This window comes from Antechinus flavipes, chromosome 2 (assembly GCF_016432865.1).
Source record: "Antechinus flavipes isolate AdamAnt ecotype Samford, QLD, Australia chromosome 2, AdamAnt_v2, whole genome shotgun sequence".
NCBI classification, from domain to species: Eukaryota; Metazoa; Chordata; class Mammalia; order Dasyuromorphia; family Dasyuridae; genus Antechinus; species Antechinus flavipes.
The window spans coordinates 43,033,894-43,054,735 of record NC_067399.1 but is presented as its reverse complement, the minus strand read 5'-3'; the positions used below and the strand labels follow the sequence as shown (position 1 = coordinate 43,054,735).

The 20,842-nt window shown below is 42.9% G+C and overlaps 1 protein-coding gene across 2 annotated transcripts in view; it reads left to right on the top strand.

The window, feature by feature from the left end:
• GLG1 (golgi glycoprotein 1) overlaps positions 1-20,515 on the top strand; it is a 136,758-nt gene extending 116,243 nt beyond the window's left edge. For both annotated transcript variants that reach the window (XM_051974640.1, XM_051974642.1), the window contains exons 15-26: positions 56-169; positions 769-857; positions 1,838-1,955; positions 2,489-2,581; positions 2,942-3,079; positions 8,781-8,904; positions 10,230-10,372; positions 10,505-10,606; positions 11,832-11,939; positions 12,274-12,394; positions 13,031-13,137; positions 14,342-20,515. In XM_051974640.1, coding sequence (XP_051830600.1) covers positions 56-169; positions 769-857; positions 1,838-1,955; positions 2,489-2,581; positions 2,942-3,079; positions 8,781-8,904; positions 10,230-10,372; positions 10,505-10,606; positions 11,832-11,939; positions 12,274-12,394; positions 13,031-13,137; positions 14,342-14,509 — 1,425 coding nt within the window. In that variant the 3' untranslated portion in view covers positions 14,510-20,515. The remainder of the gene's footprint in view (positions 1-55; positions 170-768; positions 858-1,837; positions 1,956-2,488; positions 2,582-2,941; positions 3,080-8,780; positions 8,905-10,229; positions 10,373-10,504; positions 10,607-11,831; positions 11,940-12,273; positions 12,395-13,030; positions 13,138-14,341) is intronic.
• The last annotated feature ends 327 nt before the right edge of the window (positions 20,516-20,842 follow it).

Below are 20,842 nucleotides of genomic sequence, written 5' to 3'. Positions count from 1 at the left end.
AGCCAAGGGAGGTTGTTTTTCAATTGGAGTTTCAGTGAGCTTTGCCTTCCTTCAGGATGTGGCAGATAATCAGATTGACTCTGGGGATCTAATGGAATGTCTGATCCAAAACAAGCACCAGAAGGAAATGAATGAGAAATGTGCAATTGGTGTCACCCACTTCCAGCTGGTGAGTATGTCTAACATGGCCCAGCTTCTTAAACTATGTCTTGTGCCCCCATATGGGAGCTCAAAACTGAATCTGGGGGTTGTGCAATTATGGTTTGTTATTAGTAAATGTTTGATTTGTATACCTATGTCCCCCGGGATCGTGGAAACATTTCTGAGGCAAAAAGGGATCGCAAGTAGACAAAGTTTAAGGAGCCCTGTCTCTAACAAAGGACAATGGTGCATCAGCTTGAGGGGTTTGCTCATCAATCATCTATTATATAGATGCTCTTATATAAAGTCAGAGCAAATCTACACTGGTTAAGCTAAGTTTTCCAGTCTTCATTCTAGTTTAGTAACTATATATATTTTTTCTATTTGTATTGGGGGGAAATAACCTCAAAAATATTAATTTAAGGATTAAGATTTGATTAGAGTGATTAGCTTTCCTGGTATGGATATGGATGTTCAGATCTATCCGTGTGTGTGTGTGTGTGTGTGTGTGTGTGTGTGTGTGTGTGTGTGTTTAGGGCCCTTCAGTTAATAAGCATTTATGAAAAGGTTCTGCTTTTGCTAGGAGCCAGGACTCCAAAGACAAAAGTTTGCTTCTTAACGTTTCAGGTCCAGATGAAGGACTTTCGATTCTCCTACAAATTTAAAATGGCTTGCAAGGAAGATGTGTTGAAACTTTGCCCCAACATCAAAAAAAAGTACGTAGCTTCGAAGTGCCTTCCCCTGCCTTTAAATAGAAAGTGTAAGCCTCCTTGAGTCATTGACTACTAGAGAAACAGCCCTGAATTCCTCCCCTGGCCTCTTCAGCCTGAGAAGATTCATTTAGGACAGGGGTCCTCAAACTTTTTAAATAGGGGGCTAGTTCACTGTCTCTCAGACTGTTGGAGAGCTGGACTATAGTCAAAACAAAAACTTTGTTTTGTGGACCTTTAAATAAAGAAACTTCATAGCCCTGGATGAGGGGGATAAACATCCTCTGCTGTTACATCTGGCCCGTGGCCATAGTTTGAGGACCTCTGATTTAGGACCTTGACCTAAGTAGGAGAGGAATCCATTGTGGCTGTTGTGGAGGCAAAGCTTTTTGGCTTGTAACTGTCTCTCTCCCTCTACCCCCCTTCGTCCCCGCCTCTTCCCTTGTGTAAGATGGCCACATCCATCCTCCATTGGCGGCTTCCCAGGCTGGGAGCAGCTGCAGTCTCTGGAGACAGAAGTGTGGGGGTCCGGTGCCCAGGCTAGTAAGACAGAATGTGTGCAGCAGAGCAAAGGCTGGCTGGTGGGTTGGGGTGCTGACCAGCTGGGGATCCCCCCAACACTCCCCCATCATGTCAGTTTTGAAGAAAGCAACTCCCACATCCTTGGGCTGCTGCTAGCAGGGAATGGAGATGCTGAGCCCTTGGTTTGCTAGGTTGGGAAACAGGGCCAGGGGTTTCCTTGTCTTCCAGGAACTGATTTGTAGTGACCCAAAGACAAAAATCAGACTTAGTGCCACATCATCCCAGAGAGTCTGATTCTAATAAAGCGGGTTTCAGTGTTGAGCCTCCCACACAGGTCTCTGAAAAGCTGCCCCTAGGCTCTTGACCCTGAAAGGAGGAGAGCCATTACTTTGCAGAGATGCCTGGGGGACTGGGTTGTCAGTGGGAGAGGAGGGGAGGCTCAGGCCCTCTCCTCTGGTTGGCAGGGTCGACGTGGTCATCTGCCTGAGCACCACCGTGCGCAATGACACGCTGCAGGACGCCAAGGAGCAGAGGGTGTCCCTGAAGTGCCGCAGACAGCTACGTGTTGAGGAGCTGGAAATGGTAATGCTCTGGGCAGCCCACAGGGCCTTGTCCTGCTTCCCCGGGGTCCCCGTCACTGCAGCACAGAGCCACCCTTTTTTATTGCTTGTGGGAAGACTTGAGCAGGGGCTCGGGGTCCTGTAGCTCTATATCGGAGCTTTGCATAGCAACAGAGACCCTTCTCCCAGGTTCCAATCTCTCTACTAACATGGAGAAAAGTCACCTCATCCACTTTTGCCATCCTTCAGTCTTGTCAGGGACAATGGTGTGTCCCGCGTTGACCCCAGAGTAACTCCCCAGCACCTCGGAACCCTGCAGGGCGAGACCCCGGGAGCAGGGCACACGAGGCAGTGTTCCCATTCCAGAGAGCAGAGCATGAAGTGCTTCCCCAGGACTGCCCAGCCAGTGTGTGGCAGCCGCGGGGGCTGCTCCCTCGCCTTTGGCTTTTGTGGGAGAAGCTTTGGGTCCTCGCTGAGAGCCTGCCACACGTGAGTCTGGGACAGTGCGATGTCTCAGCTCACGCCTTTTCTTCCATGGTTCCCTTGTTGGTGCAGACGGAGGATATCCGCCTGGAGCCCGAGTTATACGAGGCCTGCAAAAGTGACATCAAGAACTACTGTCAGACCGTGCCCTTTGGCAATGCCCAGGTAAATCTTGTGGGGACCTTCTGGGGAGTGGGGAGAAAAGCTCAGGAGGGAGCTGGAGTTGTCACCCTCCCTGCAATCCTCCTCACTGCAGGGCGATCAGTTTGCCAGTCAGGTGACAACTTTAAGCTGGCCTAAGCCAGTCTCAGCCATGAAAATCATTAGATTGTTCTGTAGTGCACCACTTATCCTGGGCTTCCTCGTGGCTTACTTTTCCTGATGCCTCCTGTCACAGGAGGGTGTGCGCCGGGTCAGAATACGTGCACATCCTTACTTGTGCCATTTACAACTAGCTGGAAACATACGTTGGGGAAACATCAGGCCATAGGATCTGTCTCATGCTGACTTTGTCTCTCCTTCCAGATCATCGAGTGCCTGAAGGAGAACAAAAAGCAGCTCAGTCCTCGCTGCCATCAGAAGGTCTTTAAGTTGCAGGAAACAGAAATGATGGACCCAGAACTGGACTACACGCTCATGAGAGTTTGCAAACAAATGATCAAGGTAAGAGGCTGTGTCCCAAACTTCCAGATTTGTACTCATATTGGTTCAGGAGCTCTCTCTGCTAGAGCATGTTGCAGCCCATCTATGCACTCCTTCTCCTGTCCCCCAGCCCCCCAGTAGACCCCTTTGTGGTCCCACCACAGGGACATGTTCAGGCTGCCCACCTGTCTTTCTTGGCTCATGGCATGTGACCAGGCCATCTTCCTCATGCCATCTTTCACTCCAGCTCTTTTTCAGAATTGCTTATGGCTATGTTGCGGCCTGTTCCCATTCACCATGTTCTTCTCCATTACCCTCTGATGCTCATTCTTACTTCTTTAGTACATTGTACTCTGTCTTACTGCCATACACACTGACAAGACTAGTAATGAAAAAATGACTTTGCAGCATTCCCAAAGCCATCTGGCCTACCCTCTTTCTCCCACTCAGTTCTTGGCTCCATGCCCTTACCCCCTGTCTTGTTACCTCTCTCACTCATGCCCACTGATGGCCAAGCTCTGCCGGAGACCTGGTCCAATTTGGCTACTTGGATTTGCCTTTGTGGGTGTGCAAGCCCTGTTAAATGTTCTGGAGCTCAATGGAACCAGCCCGCTGGCATCTGCCAGTGGTCAGTAGGTGAAGGTCCTTCTCATCCAAGGCGAAGCCCCCTTTTTCAGTGACAGATTCCTTGGACAAGCACACATCTCTCTGTGTCAGGCCTCAACTGATTTTTATCATCCGAGAGTCACTGAGTAGGGTCATTCCTTCTGTTAAAGCTTCTGGGGATTCTTGAATTAAGAACCCTGTATGCATGGGAGACACCTTATAGGGAAAGAAGCTTTAAAGCACTATTTTGTTGTAATGAGTTTCTTAATCATCATTCAATGATCACAATGTAATATTAAGCCCTCTATCTCTTTCATTAAGTGATTTGGTCCATTGTCAAACAGCACTTAGGAAATCATGCTTGTTTGCTACTAATATTGTAGCCCTTGAGTTAACGATGGATGACTCTCAAGATTGTATGTCGCACATGATAGAATCGGCATCTAAGCTGAGAGTTTTTACACTTTTCTCCCTTCCCTATTTCAGCCTCTTTGGAAGCCAACTTAGCTCTTCACTGTCTCACACCTTTGATCTCCTTTTCCCGCCCTGGCCTCTCCCTGATGATGCCAGTTAAGGGCCAGCCCATGATTACTCACCTACTTCTTCTCTCCTATCACGGCCCACTGGACAGAACAGGGCTGGTGGAGAGGAATTGGGGTGGGGGGGTGAGATGTAAACAAAATCTTAGTGCTTCAGACCCTCGTTTCAGGAAGGGAGCATGTTATTCCTCCCTTATTGATTGCGTGTCTCACACTCCACGTAGTTATTCCAAACCTTGTCTTCTCCACCTTGCCATCACATTTCTTCTGAGTCCTCAGTCAGATGACATCACACAGACTAGCCTTTACAAAGCATACAACTTTCTGTAAAATGCTAGTTGTTTTTATTATTGTTTTGTTATTAAATCATAGCAGAAAAAAATTGAACTCATTCTCTGACACTTTTTTCTCCACTTCTCTCCATCTCACATCATTCAAAAATCTCCTCCAACCCTTCACGGTGATTTCAGATGAAGGTGTAGTCCCTCTCCTTGTCATGACACACTTTCTGCATCCCAGTTTCTCCAGCAGATTACTTTCACTGTCACTCTCTTATCTTTAGTCTCTTTCTTTTTTTTTTTTTTTAATTTTTATTTTTTATTTAATGATTACTTTATATTGACAACATTATCCCTTGCACTCGTTTCTTTTCCGATTTTTTTTTCCCCTCCCTCCCTCCACCCCCTCCCCTAGATGGCAAGCAGTCCTTTATATGTTAGATATGTTGCAGTATATCCTAGATACAATATATGTTTGCAGAACCGAACAGTTCTCTTGTTGCATAGGGAGAATTGGATTCAGAAGGTATAAATAACCCGGGAAGAAAAACTAAAATGCAGATAGTTCATTTCCCAGTGTTTGTTCTTTGGGTGTAGCTGCTTTTGTCCGTCATTTATCAATTGAAACTTAGTTAGGTCTCTTTGTCAAAGAAATCCACTTCCATCAAAATATGTCCTCATACAATATCATTGTTGAAGTGTATAATGATCTCCTGGTTCTGCTCATTTCACTTAGCATCAGTTCATGTAAGTCTCGCCAGTCCTCCCTGTATTCATCCTGCTGGTCATTTCTTACAGAACAATAATATTCCATAACATTCATATACCATAATTTACCCAGCCATTCTCCAATTGATGGGCATCCATTCATTTTCCAGTTTCTAGCCACTACAAATAGGGCTGCTACAAACATTTTGGCACATACAGGTCCCTTTCCCTTCTTTAGTATTTCTTTGGGATATAAGCCCAATAGAAACACTGCTGGATCAAAGGGTATGCACAATTTGATAATTTTTGGGGCATAATTCCAGATTGCTCTCCAGAATGGTTGGATTCGTTCACAACTCCACCAACAATGCATTAGTGTCCCAGTTTTCCCGCATCCCCTCCAACATTCATCATTATTTTTTCCTGTCATCTTAGCCAATCTGACAGGTGTGTAGTGGTATCTCAGAGTTGTCTTAATTTGCATTTCTCTGATCAATAGTGATTTGGAACACTCTTTCATATGAGTGGTAATAGTTTCAATTTCATCCTCTGAAAATTGTCTGTTCATATCCTTTGACCATTTATCAATTGGAGAATGGCTTGATTTCTTATAAATTTGAGTCAGTTCTCTATATATTTTAGAAATGAGGCCTTTAACCTTTAACTGTGAAGATGTTTTCCCAGTTTGTTGCTTCCCTTCTAATCTTGTTGCATTAGTTTTGTTTGTACAAAGGCTTTTTAATTTGATGTAATCGAAATTTTCTATTTTGTGATCAGTAATGGTCTCTAGTTCATCTTTGGTCACAAATTTCTTTCTCCTCCACAAGTCTGAGAGATAAACTATTCTATGTTCCTCTAATTTATTTATAATCTCGTTCTTTATGCCTAGGTCATGAACCCATTTTGATCTTATCTTGGTATATGGTGTTAAGTGTGGGTCCATGCAGTCTCTTTCTTTCTCTTGCTTATATAAGCCAGAACAAAAGTCACTGAGACATATCTGAGTATAATCAATTTATTAGGGAATCCAGTGGTCCATAATTAATTGGATCCAAGACTTTCCTCATGATCAAGGACCCCTCTGTCAGAGGAAAAATTGCTTTCATAGCCATTGAGGGAGTACCAAAAATAGAAGGAGACAGAAGCAGGGAAATCTCACAGTGGGCTAATTAGCACTTTTGTCATCAGGCCTTTGTAGATTATCACCAGCCAAAGGCCATCAACTGCGGTCCACTTTAGCAGGACTTTCCACAGGGCATAAGACCCTGTCACTACAATCTTAGTCTTTCTGGAGGCTTTCCAACACTTGTTTGACCAAAAATGTCGTATCATGAAGCCCAACAGGTTGTAATTTTAAAGATCACTAGGAAGTGGATGTTAATGACTCCTAAGTATCAAAATTATCTTTATAACTATCCTTAAAAAACCTATACTCTAATCATCCATTCTTAGGCAATGACACTTACTTCTCCCTAAACTCCTTGGAAAAGCCATCTACAATTGGGGCTTCTGCTTTTCTCTCCTCACTTTCTTTTAAACCCTCTCTTATAAATACAGCTGTAACATTCAAAGTCTAACAGTGGCAGTTTCCCCTATTCTTGAAAGAAAATATAGTTGGGTAAAGTAATTTTTTTCCAATCTTTTCCATTTTCATCCTTACGTGCCCATATAATGACTTTGTTTATTCATATAATTTACTAAGCCTTTCTTAACTGTTTTGGTTTTGGTTTTGTTTTGTTTTTACTGTGTACTTCTTTTTACAGTCACATCTTTATTTGACAAATAAATCACATGTTTCCTGACCAAGGGCTATTTCCAGGCTTTTTATTCTCCTTGTGGCAATTAGTTTATTTGTTAAATTTCCGGATGAAATTATTATTATAATCAGTGACTGTGTTGTTTCTGTTGTTCATTTTTTATTTTCAGTCTTTGTCTCAATAGTTCAGGATTAGGTTTCAGTTATACAATAAATCACTTTCTCATTTTTATTTTTGCTTTCTTTCTCTTCTCCCCTTCCCCTACCTTTTAAACAACTAATTCTCATCTTAATTACTGATGAGTCAGTGATCTGACTCAGATCACTCCCACATCACTAGCAAGTCTTTTCCTGTTTATTTCTTTATCATATTATTATTTGGTGCTCACCATTTCTATCAGCTATCATTCCTGGTATGGAGGCCTGAGGCTTTTTTAACAAGTTTTTGGTCTCCTGTTCTTTTTCTCTGAGCCATGTTTTCTCATATATTTCTCCCCATCTTGATTTTTCCCTACTCCTACAATTAAGTTTCCCAACGTTAAGTATCTGTTGATTTTATTTGAAGTTTTATCAGACTCTTCATGGAATTTCTCTTCCATGTCATCAATAGCAATTTAGCTTGGTGCATGAGCTGCAATTATTTCCAAGGCAGTCTTTTGTGAAAATTACCATTTTTAATCACAATATGTAATGGTCAATATCCTGTTAGGTTTCACATCACCTTCCAGTGTATGATAAAACCTGCTCCTCCAAATCCTGAGCCTCTCTGTTGGTGCTCATGAGTTGTCTGCCCATTTGATAACAACTTACTTAATTCTTCTCATTTTATTTACAACAAAAGATCAAGGATGATGTGATACATCTCTTCTAACAATATATCCATTTATTGGTCATTGGACAAAGATTTTCTGTTTAAAGTACCAAGAATCAAATTAAAATTTAATTAATTTGCATTTCATATACAATAAATTAAAAAATTTTCAGAGCCAACTGGTGTTTAGCAGAAAGAGCTGGGGCTCTTGTGTAATGTGCTGCCTCCTTCATGAGAGAGCTATAATGGCATATTGAGGGATGGAATTGGGTAGTACAGGGAACAGGAAAGGGCCGTTATTTTGTTTTGTTAGACACTATCACAGTAGGCATTAATTTGCTTGATGATACATGTTTGTAATGGGTTTTGTTCTCATGCTACCTCAGTGGAACAGTGTTAGGGAGAGAATTTGGATCTGAAAAAAATTGATTTAAAAAAATTTCTTTTATAAAACATTGTGCATATTAGCTTATAAGTAAGCTACCTGGTAAGACAAAATGCAGGCTTTATATGATTATAAAATCATTGGGAGCAGAGATTTGAACCCAACACTAGCAAGGTGGAAATAACACAAGTAACAGATTAATGGTAATTACAATAGAAAACAAAAAGAGAGCTGCATCTTTGTGTGCTAGATACAGAGAACAAGTTTTGGCTTTTCCTCTGGGAAAGCTGTAGCCTGCTCTCTCTTGAACCCTTCCATACAGAAATAGCCAGTGAAATCTCTAATAAAGCTCAAAGGTAACTAGGAAATAGTGATTGCTCACAATTCTATAATGCTTTGCAATTTGCGAAGGAGCACTTTTCTCCCAGCAGCCCTGTGTTTTACATAACGCAAATATTGCTAACCTTGCTTTACAGATCAGGCAGCTGAGGCTCCATTTACCTTTGGTTGGTCGTACAGCCTGTGTCGGAGCTCAGGGCCAAGCTCTATGTCCAGGATTGATGTGCCACACTGGGGCTGCAGGAGCCCACAGGGGAGGGTCTGTGCATGGAGCTGCTCACAGGGCTTCTTTCTTTGCAGAGATTCTGTCCAGATGCAGATTCAAAGAACATGTTGCAGTGTTTGAAACAAAATAAAAACAGCGAACTGATGGACCCCAAATGTAAACAAATGATCACCAAGCGTCAGATTACGCAGAGCACAGGTAATTGCCTCCTCATTCAGCTCCTCTGGCTAACAGAGGAAATAATGAGCCAGCCGTGAGATGCTTTCTCTCTGGTGGATTCTCTTCTTTGAGGTGATGATGGCCACAAAAGATGGGCTAGATCCCACCCATGGGGGATAGTTGGGCTGTCTGGAGAAGCCGAGCCGTTGGGTGGGCATCAAGAATGGAGAAAGAGGGCCTGAGGGCTGTCTTCCCCAGAGACAGAAGAGGAGGGGCGGCTGTTGTCAGAGTTGGTGTATTTATTAGACACCAGGCCCCAGAAGTGATGGTCATAATTACTAGGTCTTTAATAATGTGGCCAAGATAGACAGCCTTCGAGCCTCCTTTCTCTCCACCAGTTCTCAGTTTTAGGTGATTTTACTGAAGAGTGAATTTTGACAGCCCTGTAAAACTGCTTCAGGACAGAGAAATAGCTTTGAGTCTCTTGTTCCTCTTAAAGTCACATTGCATTGAGAAGGAAAAATAGCACATGGGTACCAAAAGTCCTTCTGACTCCCACGCTTCCTGTAGTGTCTAAACTCTTAGAGTGCATTTTGGTTCTGGAGAATTGATCATGAGCCACATTTTCTTTCATTCGTGAGATATAGTACTGTAGGACTGATGGTGCTGGAGGTTGCATTTGCATCAGATGAAGTCACCTCATTTTACTTAACTTTCTTTGTTTCCCAGGTTCAATGTTGGGGGGGGAGGGCATTTCAAGGTGTCAGCAGATCTACCATAACTCCAAAGAACTCCTGAAATAAAATGCTATCTCCAAAAAGAGAATTGATAGACCCAGAATGCAGAATTGAAAGCCTATTTTTCTCCTTTTTATATTTTTTTTTTTGCTTTTTAATTTTATTTCTCAGCCATGTTTTTCATGACTTCAGATGTATAAGCGGTATCATATTTCTTACCTTCTCAACCAATGGGAGAGGGGCCAGAGAGAGGGACAGAATTTGGAACCCTCCCCCCCAAAAAAATTTTTTTGTTACTTTTTTTTATTAAAGCTTTTTATTTTAAAAACATATGCATAGATAATTTTCAATATTCACCTTTGCAAAACCTTGTGTTCCAGATTTTTTCCCTCCCTACCCTACATGGCACATAATCCAGTATGTATCAAACACATGCGATTCTTCTATACATATTTCCACAATTGTCATGCTGCACAAGAAAAGTCAGATCAAAAAGGGAAAAAGTGAAAAAAAATGCAAACAAAAAAAAACCAAAAATATTTTTTGAAAGTGTCAATGGAAACAAAGATAAGTAGGTATGAACCCAGATTAAGTTTCTCAGCCCCCTTTCTCTTCCCTTTGTCCCAGATTACCGCCTAAATCCTGTGCTAAGGAAAGCCTGTAAAGCTGACATTCCTAAATTCTGCCAGAATATTATCAATAAGGCCAAGGATGACTCGGAGTTGGAAGGCCAGGTCATTGCCTGCCTGAAACTGAAATATGCTGATCAGGTAAATTGGGGAGGAGAGAGGGATCGCTGTTCTGTGTCAGTGTGCCTTTTACTCCTTCATCTCCTGTTGGGGCCAAGCCCCAAGGCCAGAGTTGGTGAGCTGATTAATTATTCTTTGTCCTCCCCTGCGCAGCGCCTTTCTCCTGACTGTGAGGACCAGATTGGAGTAATAATCCAGGAATCTGCTCTGGATTACAGACTCGACCCTCAGCTGCAGATGCATTGCTCAGATGAGGTAGGAAAGCTTGTCGTGAAGCCAGTTGTGACCGGAACCTTCCTGGCCAAAGGAGATGAGTGTCACCAGATTCACCCTTCCTCCTATCCCCCCTTTCCCCTAGTTTACCTCCCTTCTCACAAATATTCATAGACACCCTTCTAATTTCTCCCATCTCTTATTTGGTAGAAAGAGATAGCTGTACTCTAGCTAAAAAGACTCATTTGAATTTGGCATTGGAAGAATGCTATCTCTCCTTTTTCTCATCCCTACTAGGAGAATCTTACCTCTACCTCTCTACTTCTTGAGGTGGGAAGATCGGATAAGCTAGGGGTATAAAGTGATTGCAACCCCAGGTTACCTCGAAACCAAAAATGACGTTTTGGCTTAGTGTTTCTATATTTCCTATTAACTCTTCCTGCTTTGGTTTGATTATTTTTCCTTCTGTTGGATGATTCTTCACAATTCAGAATTGTTGAAAAGATGAAATCACTCCTTTTGATCCCTTAAAACAATGTTGATTCTAGGAGACATTGGCCCTGTATGGGAGTACATTTTGAAGTTTAGTTGGTTTGTTTTTGTTTCTTGTTTCTGCACATCTCTTTTCAAAGGAATTGTAGATAAAGAGATTCTTTTTAGACAAGACATAGATTAAAATAAATCAAGGAAAGTCTTTTTTTTTTTTTCCCTCTATTGTGGAATGTGCTATAGAAATCCTTCTGCTTGATGCTCTCAGCGGGACTGTGTGTGGATTGGGGCCCTCCATTTCTAGCAATACACCTTAACTCATTCGTTCTACCTGTATCAGCTCTTTTCCTCCTAGGAGAGTTTTCTTTGGGGATCAGGCAAATATCTTTGTGCATGGTAAACCTTGGATCAGGCTGACTCGCATCTGGGTGGCTGTGGGGTCAAGGTACCTCAACTGGCTTTTTTCTTCTGACTGCCAAGCCAGCAAGGAAGGCCATGCTGAGCCTCCAGGGCAGGGGGAGAGGAGGCGCTGTTGGCCACGCACTTGCTGTGATTCTCTGAGCACTTCTGGCACATGTAACTGGGGACGCCGCAGGGGTCCGGGGAATGCCGCGGGGGCCAGTGATCACCAACCTGAGGACGGCGGCTTTGGTGAGGGGAGCTCGGCTCTCCCCAGCAGCCAGGCATGTAGTAGCCCCGGCATGTTTGCCCGCTCTTGTTTGGCTGCTCTTTTCACCCTTGAGTGAGATGCGCTGCTGTATGTGTGTCCTTTAAATAGATCTCCAGCCTGTGTGCAGAAGAAGCAGCAGCCCAGGAGCAGACTGGTCAGGTAGAAGAGTGTTTGAAAGTGAACCTGCTGAAAATCAAAACGGAAATGTGCAAAAAGGTAAATAGCCGCCCCTGGTTCTCACACCTGCCTCAGGCCTCACCCCTTGGAGCTGGATTCAGGGATCCTTCATCAGTATACTTCAGGAGTTGTTCCCATGTTTCAAATCAGTTTTATTGGCAGCAGCATCATATCACATCCCTCCCAAGTGAACTTTTATAGACTGCTAGTAGTCATTGATTATGTATTAAAATATACATGCTTCTTATGGTTCTATCATGCCCAAAGCCATTTGTATTCTGTAGTGCTCTTGTTTGAGTGTAAATATTGGCAAATAATAGGCCTGATCCACTTGTCTTTATGTCTTTTCTTTGTCATCATCCTTTTTCTCCAGGAAGTATTAAACATGCTAAAAGAAAGCAAAGCAGACATATTTGTGGATCCAGTTCTCCATACAGCTTGTGCCCTGGACATAAAACATCATTGTGCAGCCATCCCCCCTGGGCGAGGGCGCCGTAAGTCTTTAAATACTTAATCTGCCTTCTTTTACTTATAGGCTGTGATCCTGGTGGAGGAAAAAGAGGGACTCTTGGATGTCAGACATTGTTCCCATCATTTTTGCGCTGGGGATGTCTGGGAGCATAGCCCATACAAACTTTGCTGTTAAGTGCTCTGGAAACTATGGGTGTTACTGGATTAAGTGGCTGTTAGAATGAGGGCCACTCAAAGCCAAGAGATATCTTGCCACCTGCTCTGAATTACTCAGGCTTAGAAAGCTGTAGAACTGGGATAAAGACATTGTCTTCAGCTTCTTTGCCCAGATTTAAGCAGCTGAGGATGTTGGTCTAGCTTATTTGGAGAATTATGTCTAGGAAAAGGGCTAAAGGGCAGCTCTGAATGTGGGAACGGCTTATCCTTAATGTAGATATGGAATTTTGAAGCAAATCTTACAAAAATGAGGAAATTTTTAAAAGGTTAGACAACATTCCTTTGATTGTGGCATCTTGGTTTAGTTTCACCAGATGGAATAAAAAGGAAACTTGGGTTTTGGGAATTTTGAATTTTATTGGATGAATGCCCTCCTCCCTAGCTGTTGGGAAATTTTTCCATCTGCTGCTTAGGCCCTTCTGTGACTACCTTTCCTCCCACAGAAATGTCCTGCTTAATGGAGGCCCTGGAAGATAAGCGGGTGAGATTGCAGCCGGAGTGCAAAAAGCGCCTCAATGATCGCATCGAGATGTGGAGTTATGCAGCCAAGGTGAGAGTCTCAGGGTGGAAAGGCTCCTCTTCTGGAAGCTTGACTTTTCCTTGAGAGCTATTGTCTGCCTCTTGTCCCTTGTTTCTTCCATATAGGAGACCTAGAGCCCCTACCATGTTCAAATTTAAGAGGAACCCGAGGCTGGTTTTGTGATGTGCTATATAGTAAATTTATTTTAAAAAGCTAATCAAGACTTCAAATTTTTCTATAACAGAAGTAATACTTCAGCCTAACAGCATCTTCTCCCTTTTTCTTAGAACCAAACTACAATCACAAAAACCATGTCTTCAAGCCTTCATTTAAACTGGGTTTTTCTTGCCCTCAACCTAAGCAGCTAAGAAACTAGTGAGCTAGATGAAAGATGTGACTTAAGGCAGCCATACAGCTTCTTGTATTCCTTGAGCCAAAGGGAAATGTAATAAGCTGCCACCTCTCCTCCACAGTAGTTTTTGGTTCGGTTTTCATTAGAGTTTATGGGGAAATGTAATAGTCCCCTCTTCTGCATTAATGGAGAATGAACATTAAGTTGAAGATGGAAGAAGTCATCACTTTAGACAGATTCTCAGAGTCATCTAGGTTAACATGACTTAAAAGATTATTTGGGGCGTCCAGATGGCACAGTGGAGGGACCGCCAAGCCTGAGTTCAAATTCAGCCTCAGATACTTACTAGCTATGGGATACTGAGCAAGTTACTTCGTCTCAGTTTTCTCATCTCTAAAATGGGGTTTGTTGTGAGAATCAAAGAAGTGCTCTCTTGATGTAAGCTGCTAGTATTCTCATCCAGTGTTACCCTTGCCCGTCTTCCACATTCTTGATCATTGGTTATTCAGCCTTTGTGTGAACACTGAGAGATTGTCCCTGTGAGCTAGTAAAATGATGGGTGTTTCATTTTCCTTGCCACCTTCTCCTCACTCTTCCCTCACCTATCTGACTTCCCCTGCCCCAGCTCTGTATCTCCTGGATGGAGGAGACCATCAGGTAGGCAGTGGAGAAGTACAGCTGCCTCCTAGTCCAAACTACCAAACATGAGACTTGAATTTGGTTAATCCTGCCTGAAAAGAATGAGTTAATGTGTGCCTAAAGAGCTTCCTGTTTAGTCCCGATTCTGCCACAGTATTTGCTTTGGGAGCAGGGAGGGGAAGGAGGGCTGGAATCCCCAAATGCTCCTCAGCATGGATCCCTCTGCTTCCCCCTTCCTTCTAGGTCGCTCCTGCGGAAGGCTTCTCGGATCTTGCCATGCAAGTGATGACTTCGCCCTCCAAGAACTACATCTTGTCTGTGATCACAGTGGGCATCTGCATCCTGTTCCTGATTGGCCTGATGTGTGGACGAATCACCAAGCGGGTGACAAGAGAGCTCAAGGACAGGTAGAGCCCCGAGTGGCCACCAAAGCAACCACCTGCCCAGTGCCCGGTTTGTACAGAGCTCTTGTATAGTCTCCCCCTCCGCCTCCCCCTTCGGAGCGGAGCAGCAAGCACCCACATTAGAGCAGCAGCCGTCTCCACTCCGTTGCCCCGTCTTGGATTTCATCCACGGCATCCTCATCACGATGAGAGTCTGTGCACAACCTCAGCAGCTGGCCACCTTTGTTACCCCCTTTGTTAGACTTTTGTTTACCTTCCTGTAGATAAGTCTCTCATGCCAATGGAACTCCCAATGCTCCCAGAATCAGACTGACCTGACCTGCAGCTCAAACCATTTTTAAGTAAAATTTTTAAAGAGAGAAAAAAAATTATATATATATATATATATAAATATATATAAAACCTCCAAGCTTGATTTGGGTAGTGGGGTTCATATCTGGATACATTTCTATTCTCTGACTGGATAAAAATCAAGAGAGGACTTTAGAGAGGAATCATGTCATCTAACACAACTTGTTTTTTTGGATGTCTTACTCATCTTCTCATAAGTGTCTTCAGCATTTAATCAGGATAGTGGACACCAGTGACAGGATTCCCCACTGGCCATCCTGATTCGGGTCCCATTTATTTCTGCTGAAACATCAATGCCTTCCAGCTTCCGTCCTCAAAAAGCCGCTACTGGCCGAGATCTCAGGCTCTGAAGAGATTCTTAAGCTTTCCATGCATCGAGTAAAACTGGGCCAATGGAAACGGAACTGGGGAGATGGAGCTTTTGTGAAGCCAGTCCATCCACAGAATTGCACTGAATGGCTGCGTCCCATGTCCCTCTGGCGGCCTTCTTCCTGCCAGCTCACATGCCACTTCAGTTTGGAGCTGACTCTGGAAGCCGTCTGCTGCATCTGAGACCCGGCCTGGAATCAGAAGAGCCCTCTGGCAGCTGACTGGGGGAAGGAGGGAGGTCATCAGAGACACACTGGCTCATTTGGGTTAGGTTTTTTTTTTTTTTTTTTAACTATTTAATTATAGGCTAGCAAAATTCGGTCTGCAAAGATCCATTGGAAGTCTCAATGTGTCTCTTGTATTCCAACAACTAAAGCATTCTAAACCTTCTCGGAGCAGAGTCCCAGCTCAGTGATTCCCCACTTGGGCCAGATGCAGATTACACATCAAAAAAGGGGAGAGTCTTTTCCATCTTTGCCATGCACACCAGCCCTGGAGGTGCTGGAGGAATAGGGTGTTTTCAGGACTCAGCATCCCTTCCTGCTTCTGAGCTGAAAAAGGAATCCTCACCCAGAGCCTGGCTCACTTGTTTTCCCCAGTTGTAAAAAGGATTGGGGGGTGAATTGTGGTCCAATCCTAGAGTACCTTAAGTTGAGTATGGGGCTTAAAGTCACAGTGGTTGCACAAGAGGGCCACATGTACAGTAGGGATTATATATATATACATACATATATATATATATATAATATATATTTTATTAACCTGTAAGATGTGTCCACATATTATGTGCTGGAGTATTATAAATGATGTGCCTAAAACTGTCCATATAGGCTGAGGCTGATTAATAATTAATTTCCATTCCTTCACCTTTTCTGGTTTCTCCCCTACACCTTACCAAGAATTATCTGGTATTTCCATGACATGATAGGGAGCATATATGATTGTGGACCAGCTGATCTAGGTTACTCTCTGTGTATAGACTGACATGTATATGAATACTGTGATTTCTTTTGCTACCCTTCCAGAGTGCTAGAGAGGGTACAAAAATAGACATTAGGTGAAGATACCTCTGTTTCATCTCCTGCACACCACAGGTTGGGGGGAAAATGGTCTTCCTTGCGATCTTTTCTCTCGATCGTTGGCAGAGTGCCTGGAATCGCAGACCGTGGTCGTTGAGAGAGAAGGTTATGGAGGGGTTCCGAAAGGCAGGCGCTGTGCTTCCTGCCTCCCTCGGGTTGTGTGAGTTTCCAAGAGAAGTGGTTGTCTTTTAGACACAGGGAGGCCAGTGGCCCTGCCCGTTTCCCTCAGTCTTGTTTATGAGACTATCTTAGTTCGCCTTCCTTAGTTGACTTGAGGTTTTTTCCTCCAGATTCATGAAACTTGAAACTCAAGGTACATAAATTCTCTTTTCCTTCTGACCCCCCACTTCAGCCATGAGTGAATTGAGGTTTTTGCTGTATGAGGGCTCTAATGGTGGAGAGAAGGGAGAGGTTTCGTGGGAAATCGGTTGACTGGTTGATTTTGTGTGTGTGTGTGTACGCGCGTGCAAGTGTTTTAAAGAAAAAGCATCAATTGAACATTTTTTTAAAAGCATGAATTAAGCACATTCACCTTCTCCCCAGTCCCATAAGGGAAGACCCTCATAGGGTTACCATCCAAGTAGAGGTGAGTAAGGGGATGGGGAGAGTGAAGACCAGTGCCCAGAATCCAGGGATCATCTGCATAGATTCTGAATACCATTTCTAGTGATGTCTGGGGTAGGGCTGCAGGGCAGCATCAACTTCTACCATCTAAGGAATAATTTCTCAATTGCTTGTTTTTCCCATATAGAGACTATTGACTCCTTGTGAGGGAGGATTCTGACAGCCCTCAGTGGAGTGTTCCCAAAGCCTTAGGACAGTTTTAAACTGAGACTTTGGGCTGCATAGTGGCATTGCACCAGGCAGACCCTTGGGCCTGGAGTCAGAAAGACTCCCAAGGTCACTCCAGCCTCAGAGACTCCAGCTGTGTGATCCTGGACAAGTCACTTAACCCTGTCTGTTTCTTTATCTGTAAAATGAGTTGGAGAAGGCAATGGCCAACCATGTTCCTCCCCCCCCCCCCAAAAAAAAAAATAACCCCAGATAGGGTCATGAGAGTGTCAGACACAGCTTAACAACCACTAGAAGACTTTTGGGATACCCTAGTTATCTTAAGATTTTTTTTCTAACCTTTAAAGATTTTTTTTGTTTCTTTCAAAATGAACTGTGCTAATTCTTGGCATATTAGCAGAGTTAGAAATTAGAAAGGAAAATTGGCTCTTGAAACTTTCAACCTTTTAAAATTATTGAACTAGTAAGCAAAAATCCCTTCTCATTGCTTAATGGAAATAATTTTAGTGACTCTTGATCTGTTATCAGAAAGTGTTTTGAGAGGGGCAATATTAGTCTCAAACTGAGACCTCAATAGTAAATTCTTGTCATGATGTTCTAAGCAAATGCCATTTCATTTTCCAGGCCCAGGTGTCCAGCACCAACTTGGCCACCTGCTAGACTCGGGTGCTGTGATTACAAAAACTACCTTTGTAACTGTTCCTGTTGATAAGGCTGTCTGTCACTCAAGAGCTATACTTCCTGTTTGCCAGTTTTACTTACCTTATGTCCAGCACTGATCAGCCTAGAGGGAAAAGTTTCTTGCCATCAGTGATAGCATGAAGTTCAAACAGGGGCTGCTTGTTAAATCCAAAGATTTAACCATCCAAAAAAAATTATCCAGGCCTTTACTGAGAAATAATTTAACAGCTAGTTAGCAAGTTAGCAGACATCCAGTGTTTTACAGTTGGAGTCTCATTCCCAACTCAGATATCCATCTTCCATTTTGGACATGTCATTCATTATTCAAAAAACCAGAAACCTAAGTAATCTGGCTTTAACAGAACCAAGCTGGAGCTATACTGGGCCAGTAGTAAGAGGTTATTTAGAAGTATGGGGGGCCTTTAATAAGGGAAACAGGAGAGAGCAAGCTCTAGAGTGTTCTAGCCTCTGAAATTGCTATTATCCAAAGAAGAGGGTTTTGGAAAGAAGTAACAGGTATAACAGTTATTCTTGGTATAACCAGGATCCACCATAACCAGGATCTGTGTGAATGAGAATCAGATCTTTTCAGAATAGAAGCTTTCTAGTAGGGTAAATATATCTGGCTGTGGAAATAATTTAAAAGCTGAGGCTTTGGAAAATCTGAGGATTTCAAAACCTGTTATAAAGAAAGCTGTCATCTCCTTTACCTCAAAGATGCCTTCTAGCTCTCGCCCCCACTTCCAAAGTTACCTGATCCTTTCAGCAGACCTGCAGGCCCCAATTCTAATTCAGAATATTCTTGGGAAACCATAACTCCAGGGAATTGCCATCAGCTGCCAGGTAGCATTTACTTGTTACAAGTTACTTTGTTAATAAATATATTTGAATTGAGTTTACTTCCAGAATCTTTAACATATCACTTAATCCTCTGAGAGAGTTGAGAAGGGAATACTATTAAAGATTGATAGACATTTTTAGTTTTCCTTTCTTCCAGGAAAATAAATGCCAGGTTTCCTTTCTTCCTAGGGGAGCACAGAGATCTGGTGTATTTCATCAGCCTGACATCACCTCATAAAAGTATTGACAAGAACCTATAACTTCCTTTTAAAATTAGAAAGTGAGTAGTTAATATTAGACCCTTAGTTTGAAAACTGCCCATCCAGTTTCTTCATTACATACTGTGTTTATTATTGTCAGTTGGATTAGAATCAAATCTTTCCTTTGCATCACTGTGGCCTTTGAAATATTTTGCACCCTAGATTTCTCCTACTATTGCCCATCTACTTCAGAAAGTCTCCCCTAAAGTCCTGGAGCAGAAATTCAGGTTCCATTAAATTCAAAGCCTAAATGAGGACAAGATATAGGGGTGGTTCAATGGTATGATAAGTGTAGTTTCAAGAAATGAGGAATATCTTCTGAATAAACCAGAATCAATCCATCCATCCTCTGTGTGCCAACTCCTAATGCAGTCTGTTGCCACCCTCTCAACAAGGCAGAATTTTCTCCCTTGGCAGACCTTAGTCATTGACTTCTGGATCAGGGAACATGGGAGATCAGCCTATCGGCTGTCTCCGGCCTTAATATAGAAGTGTTCCACCAACCTCATCCACCTGGTGAAAGGATCTATTAATCTATAAATGTAACAGTCAATTCATTTTGAATGGCATTTTGAACTGTGAATACTTTTACTTGCTTTTTTCCCCCCCTTCAAACAGAGTGTATAAAAACAGACGTCAAAATGGTATAATTGTATTTCCCTATTTGAATCAGACCTAGTTTTATAAAATGTAGCATTCTGTTGCATTAAAAATTTAGTGGGGTTTTTGGTTTGGATGTCTCCCTCTCTGAACCCCTTCTCTCTCCATTTTCCATGTGATCTTAATGTATCTTAACACTCTAACTTAATTTTTTGGGGGGGAGGGTGATATATTTCTAGAATTGGCTAACTTTCCAATCATATTCATTCTTGGTCCTCCTCATTCCACCTCTTTCCACCATTCCTATTCCTTCACAAATTGGGAAACCATAAATCCATACTGGTACGTCCAGGTTCTTGTGTCTTCTCCCCATGGCACTCAGGCTCTCAAAGCTGGAGCACAGGGCTGTAGAGGAATTAGGCTGTCCAAAGTTAATAGAGTCTGTGGTGACCCACCACCCCATTCTCTTGCTTATCCTATGAACAGACTACCAAAGAGAAAGACCCTCCTCCGATGTGTTGCGGATTATAGGAGTCTTGGTAGTAGACAGATTTGGCAACTGAAGTGGAGTTAGGGTGGTACTGTCCCATTCAGAGGTGCCAAGGTCTCTGAAAGGGGTCTCCATGTCAGATGGGATGCACTCAGTGGAATAGCAGATGAACAGGGTAGGATTAAGTGGGAGGGTCAGACCTGAAGGCGGTTAGCGCTATTACCATGTTGTCAGCCTCTCCAAGGGCAGTGTCTCAAATCAATCAAAGCATTGAAATAAACTGGACAGCAAATGTTGTGTGAGATCTTAGGCCTTTTTATAAAAAATAAAAAAAAGAAAAGGAATGAAGAAAAAAGAGGGGAAAAAAGAAATAAAAATAAAATAAGACTCTTTTGTAAATTGTTTTCTGTGTATAAAATTCTGGCCGTTCCTTGTTTTTACATGTTCATGCTGTGTAATTTTGAGATGTTACTGAGATTCTGAACATAATGTGCATTTTTTTCTGTACAGATGAAATGGGAGAATTTAATAAAAAAAAGAGTCTGCAGGTTTTTACTTGTTCAGTCCTGTCTGTTTTGAATGGGAAGAGTTGCCAGGCACTCATTGTGCTAGTAAAAATGAAGCAAAACTAAAAGCAAGAATCCCCAGAATATCCTGGTGGGCAGAAGTCAAGCTGCAGAAAGTGACTCCTGCCCTAGCAAGGCTGCACCTTCTCCCTCAGCTGAGTCCACTCCATCAGCCCTGAACCAGAAGCTGAGGAAGCGTTTGGAGACATCTCTGGGCTACCTTGAGGTTCACAGGCACCTCCTTCACACAACTCTGGGAAGTCAGGGGAGTAGACATCCGCTTTCACCAAGGAGGTTCTGGTTTGAATGTCC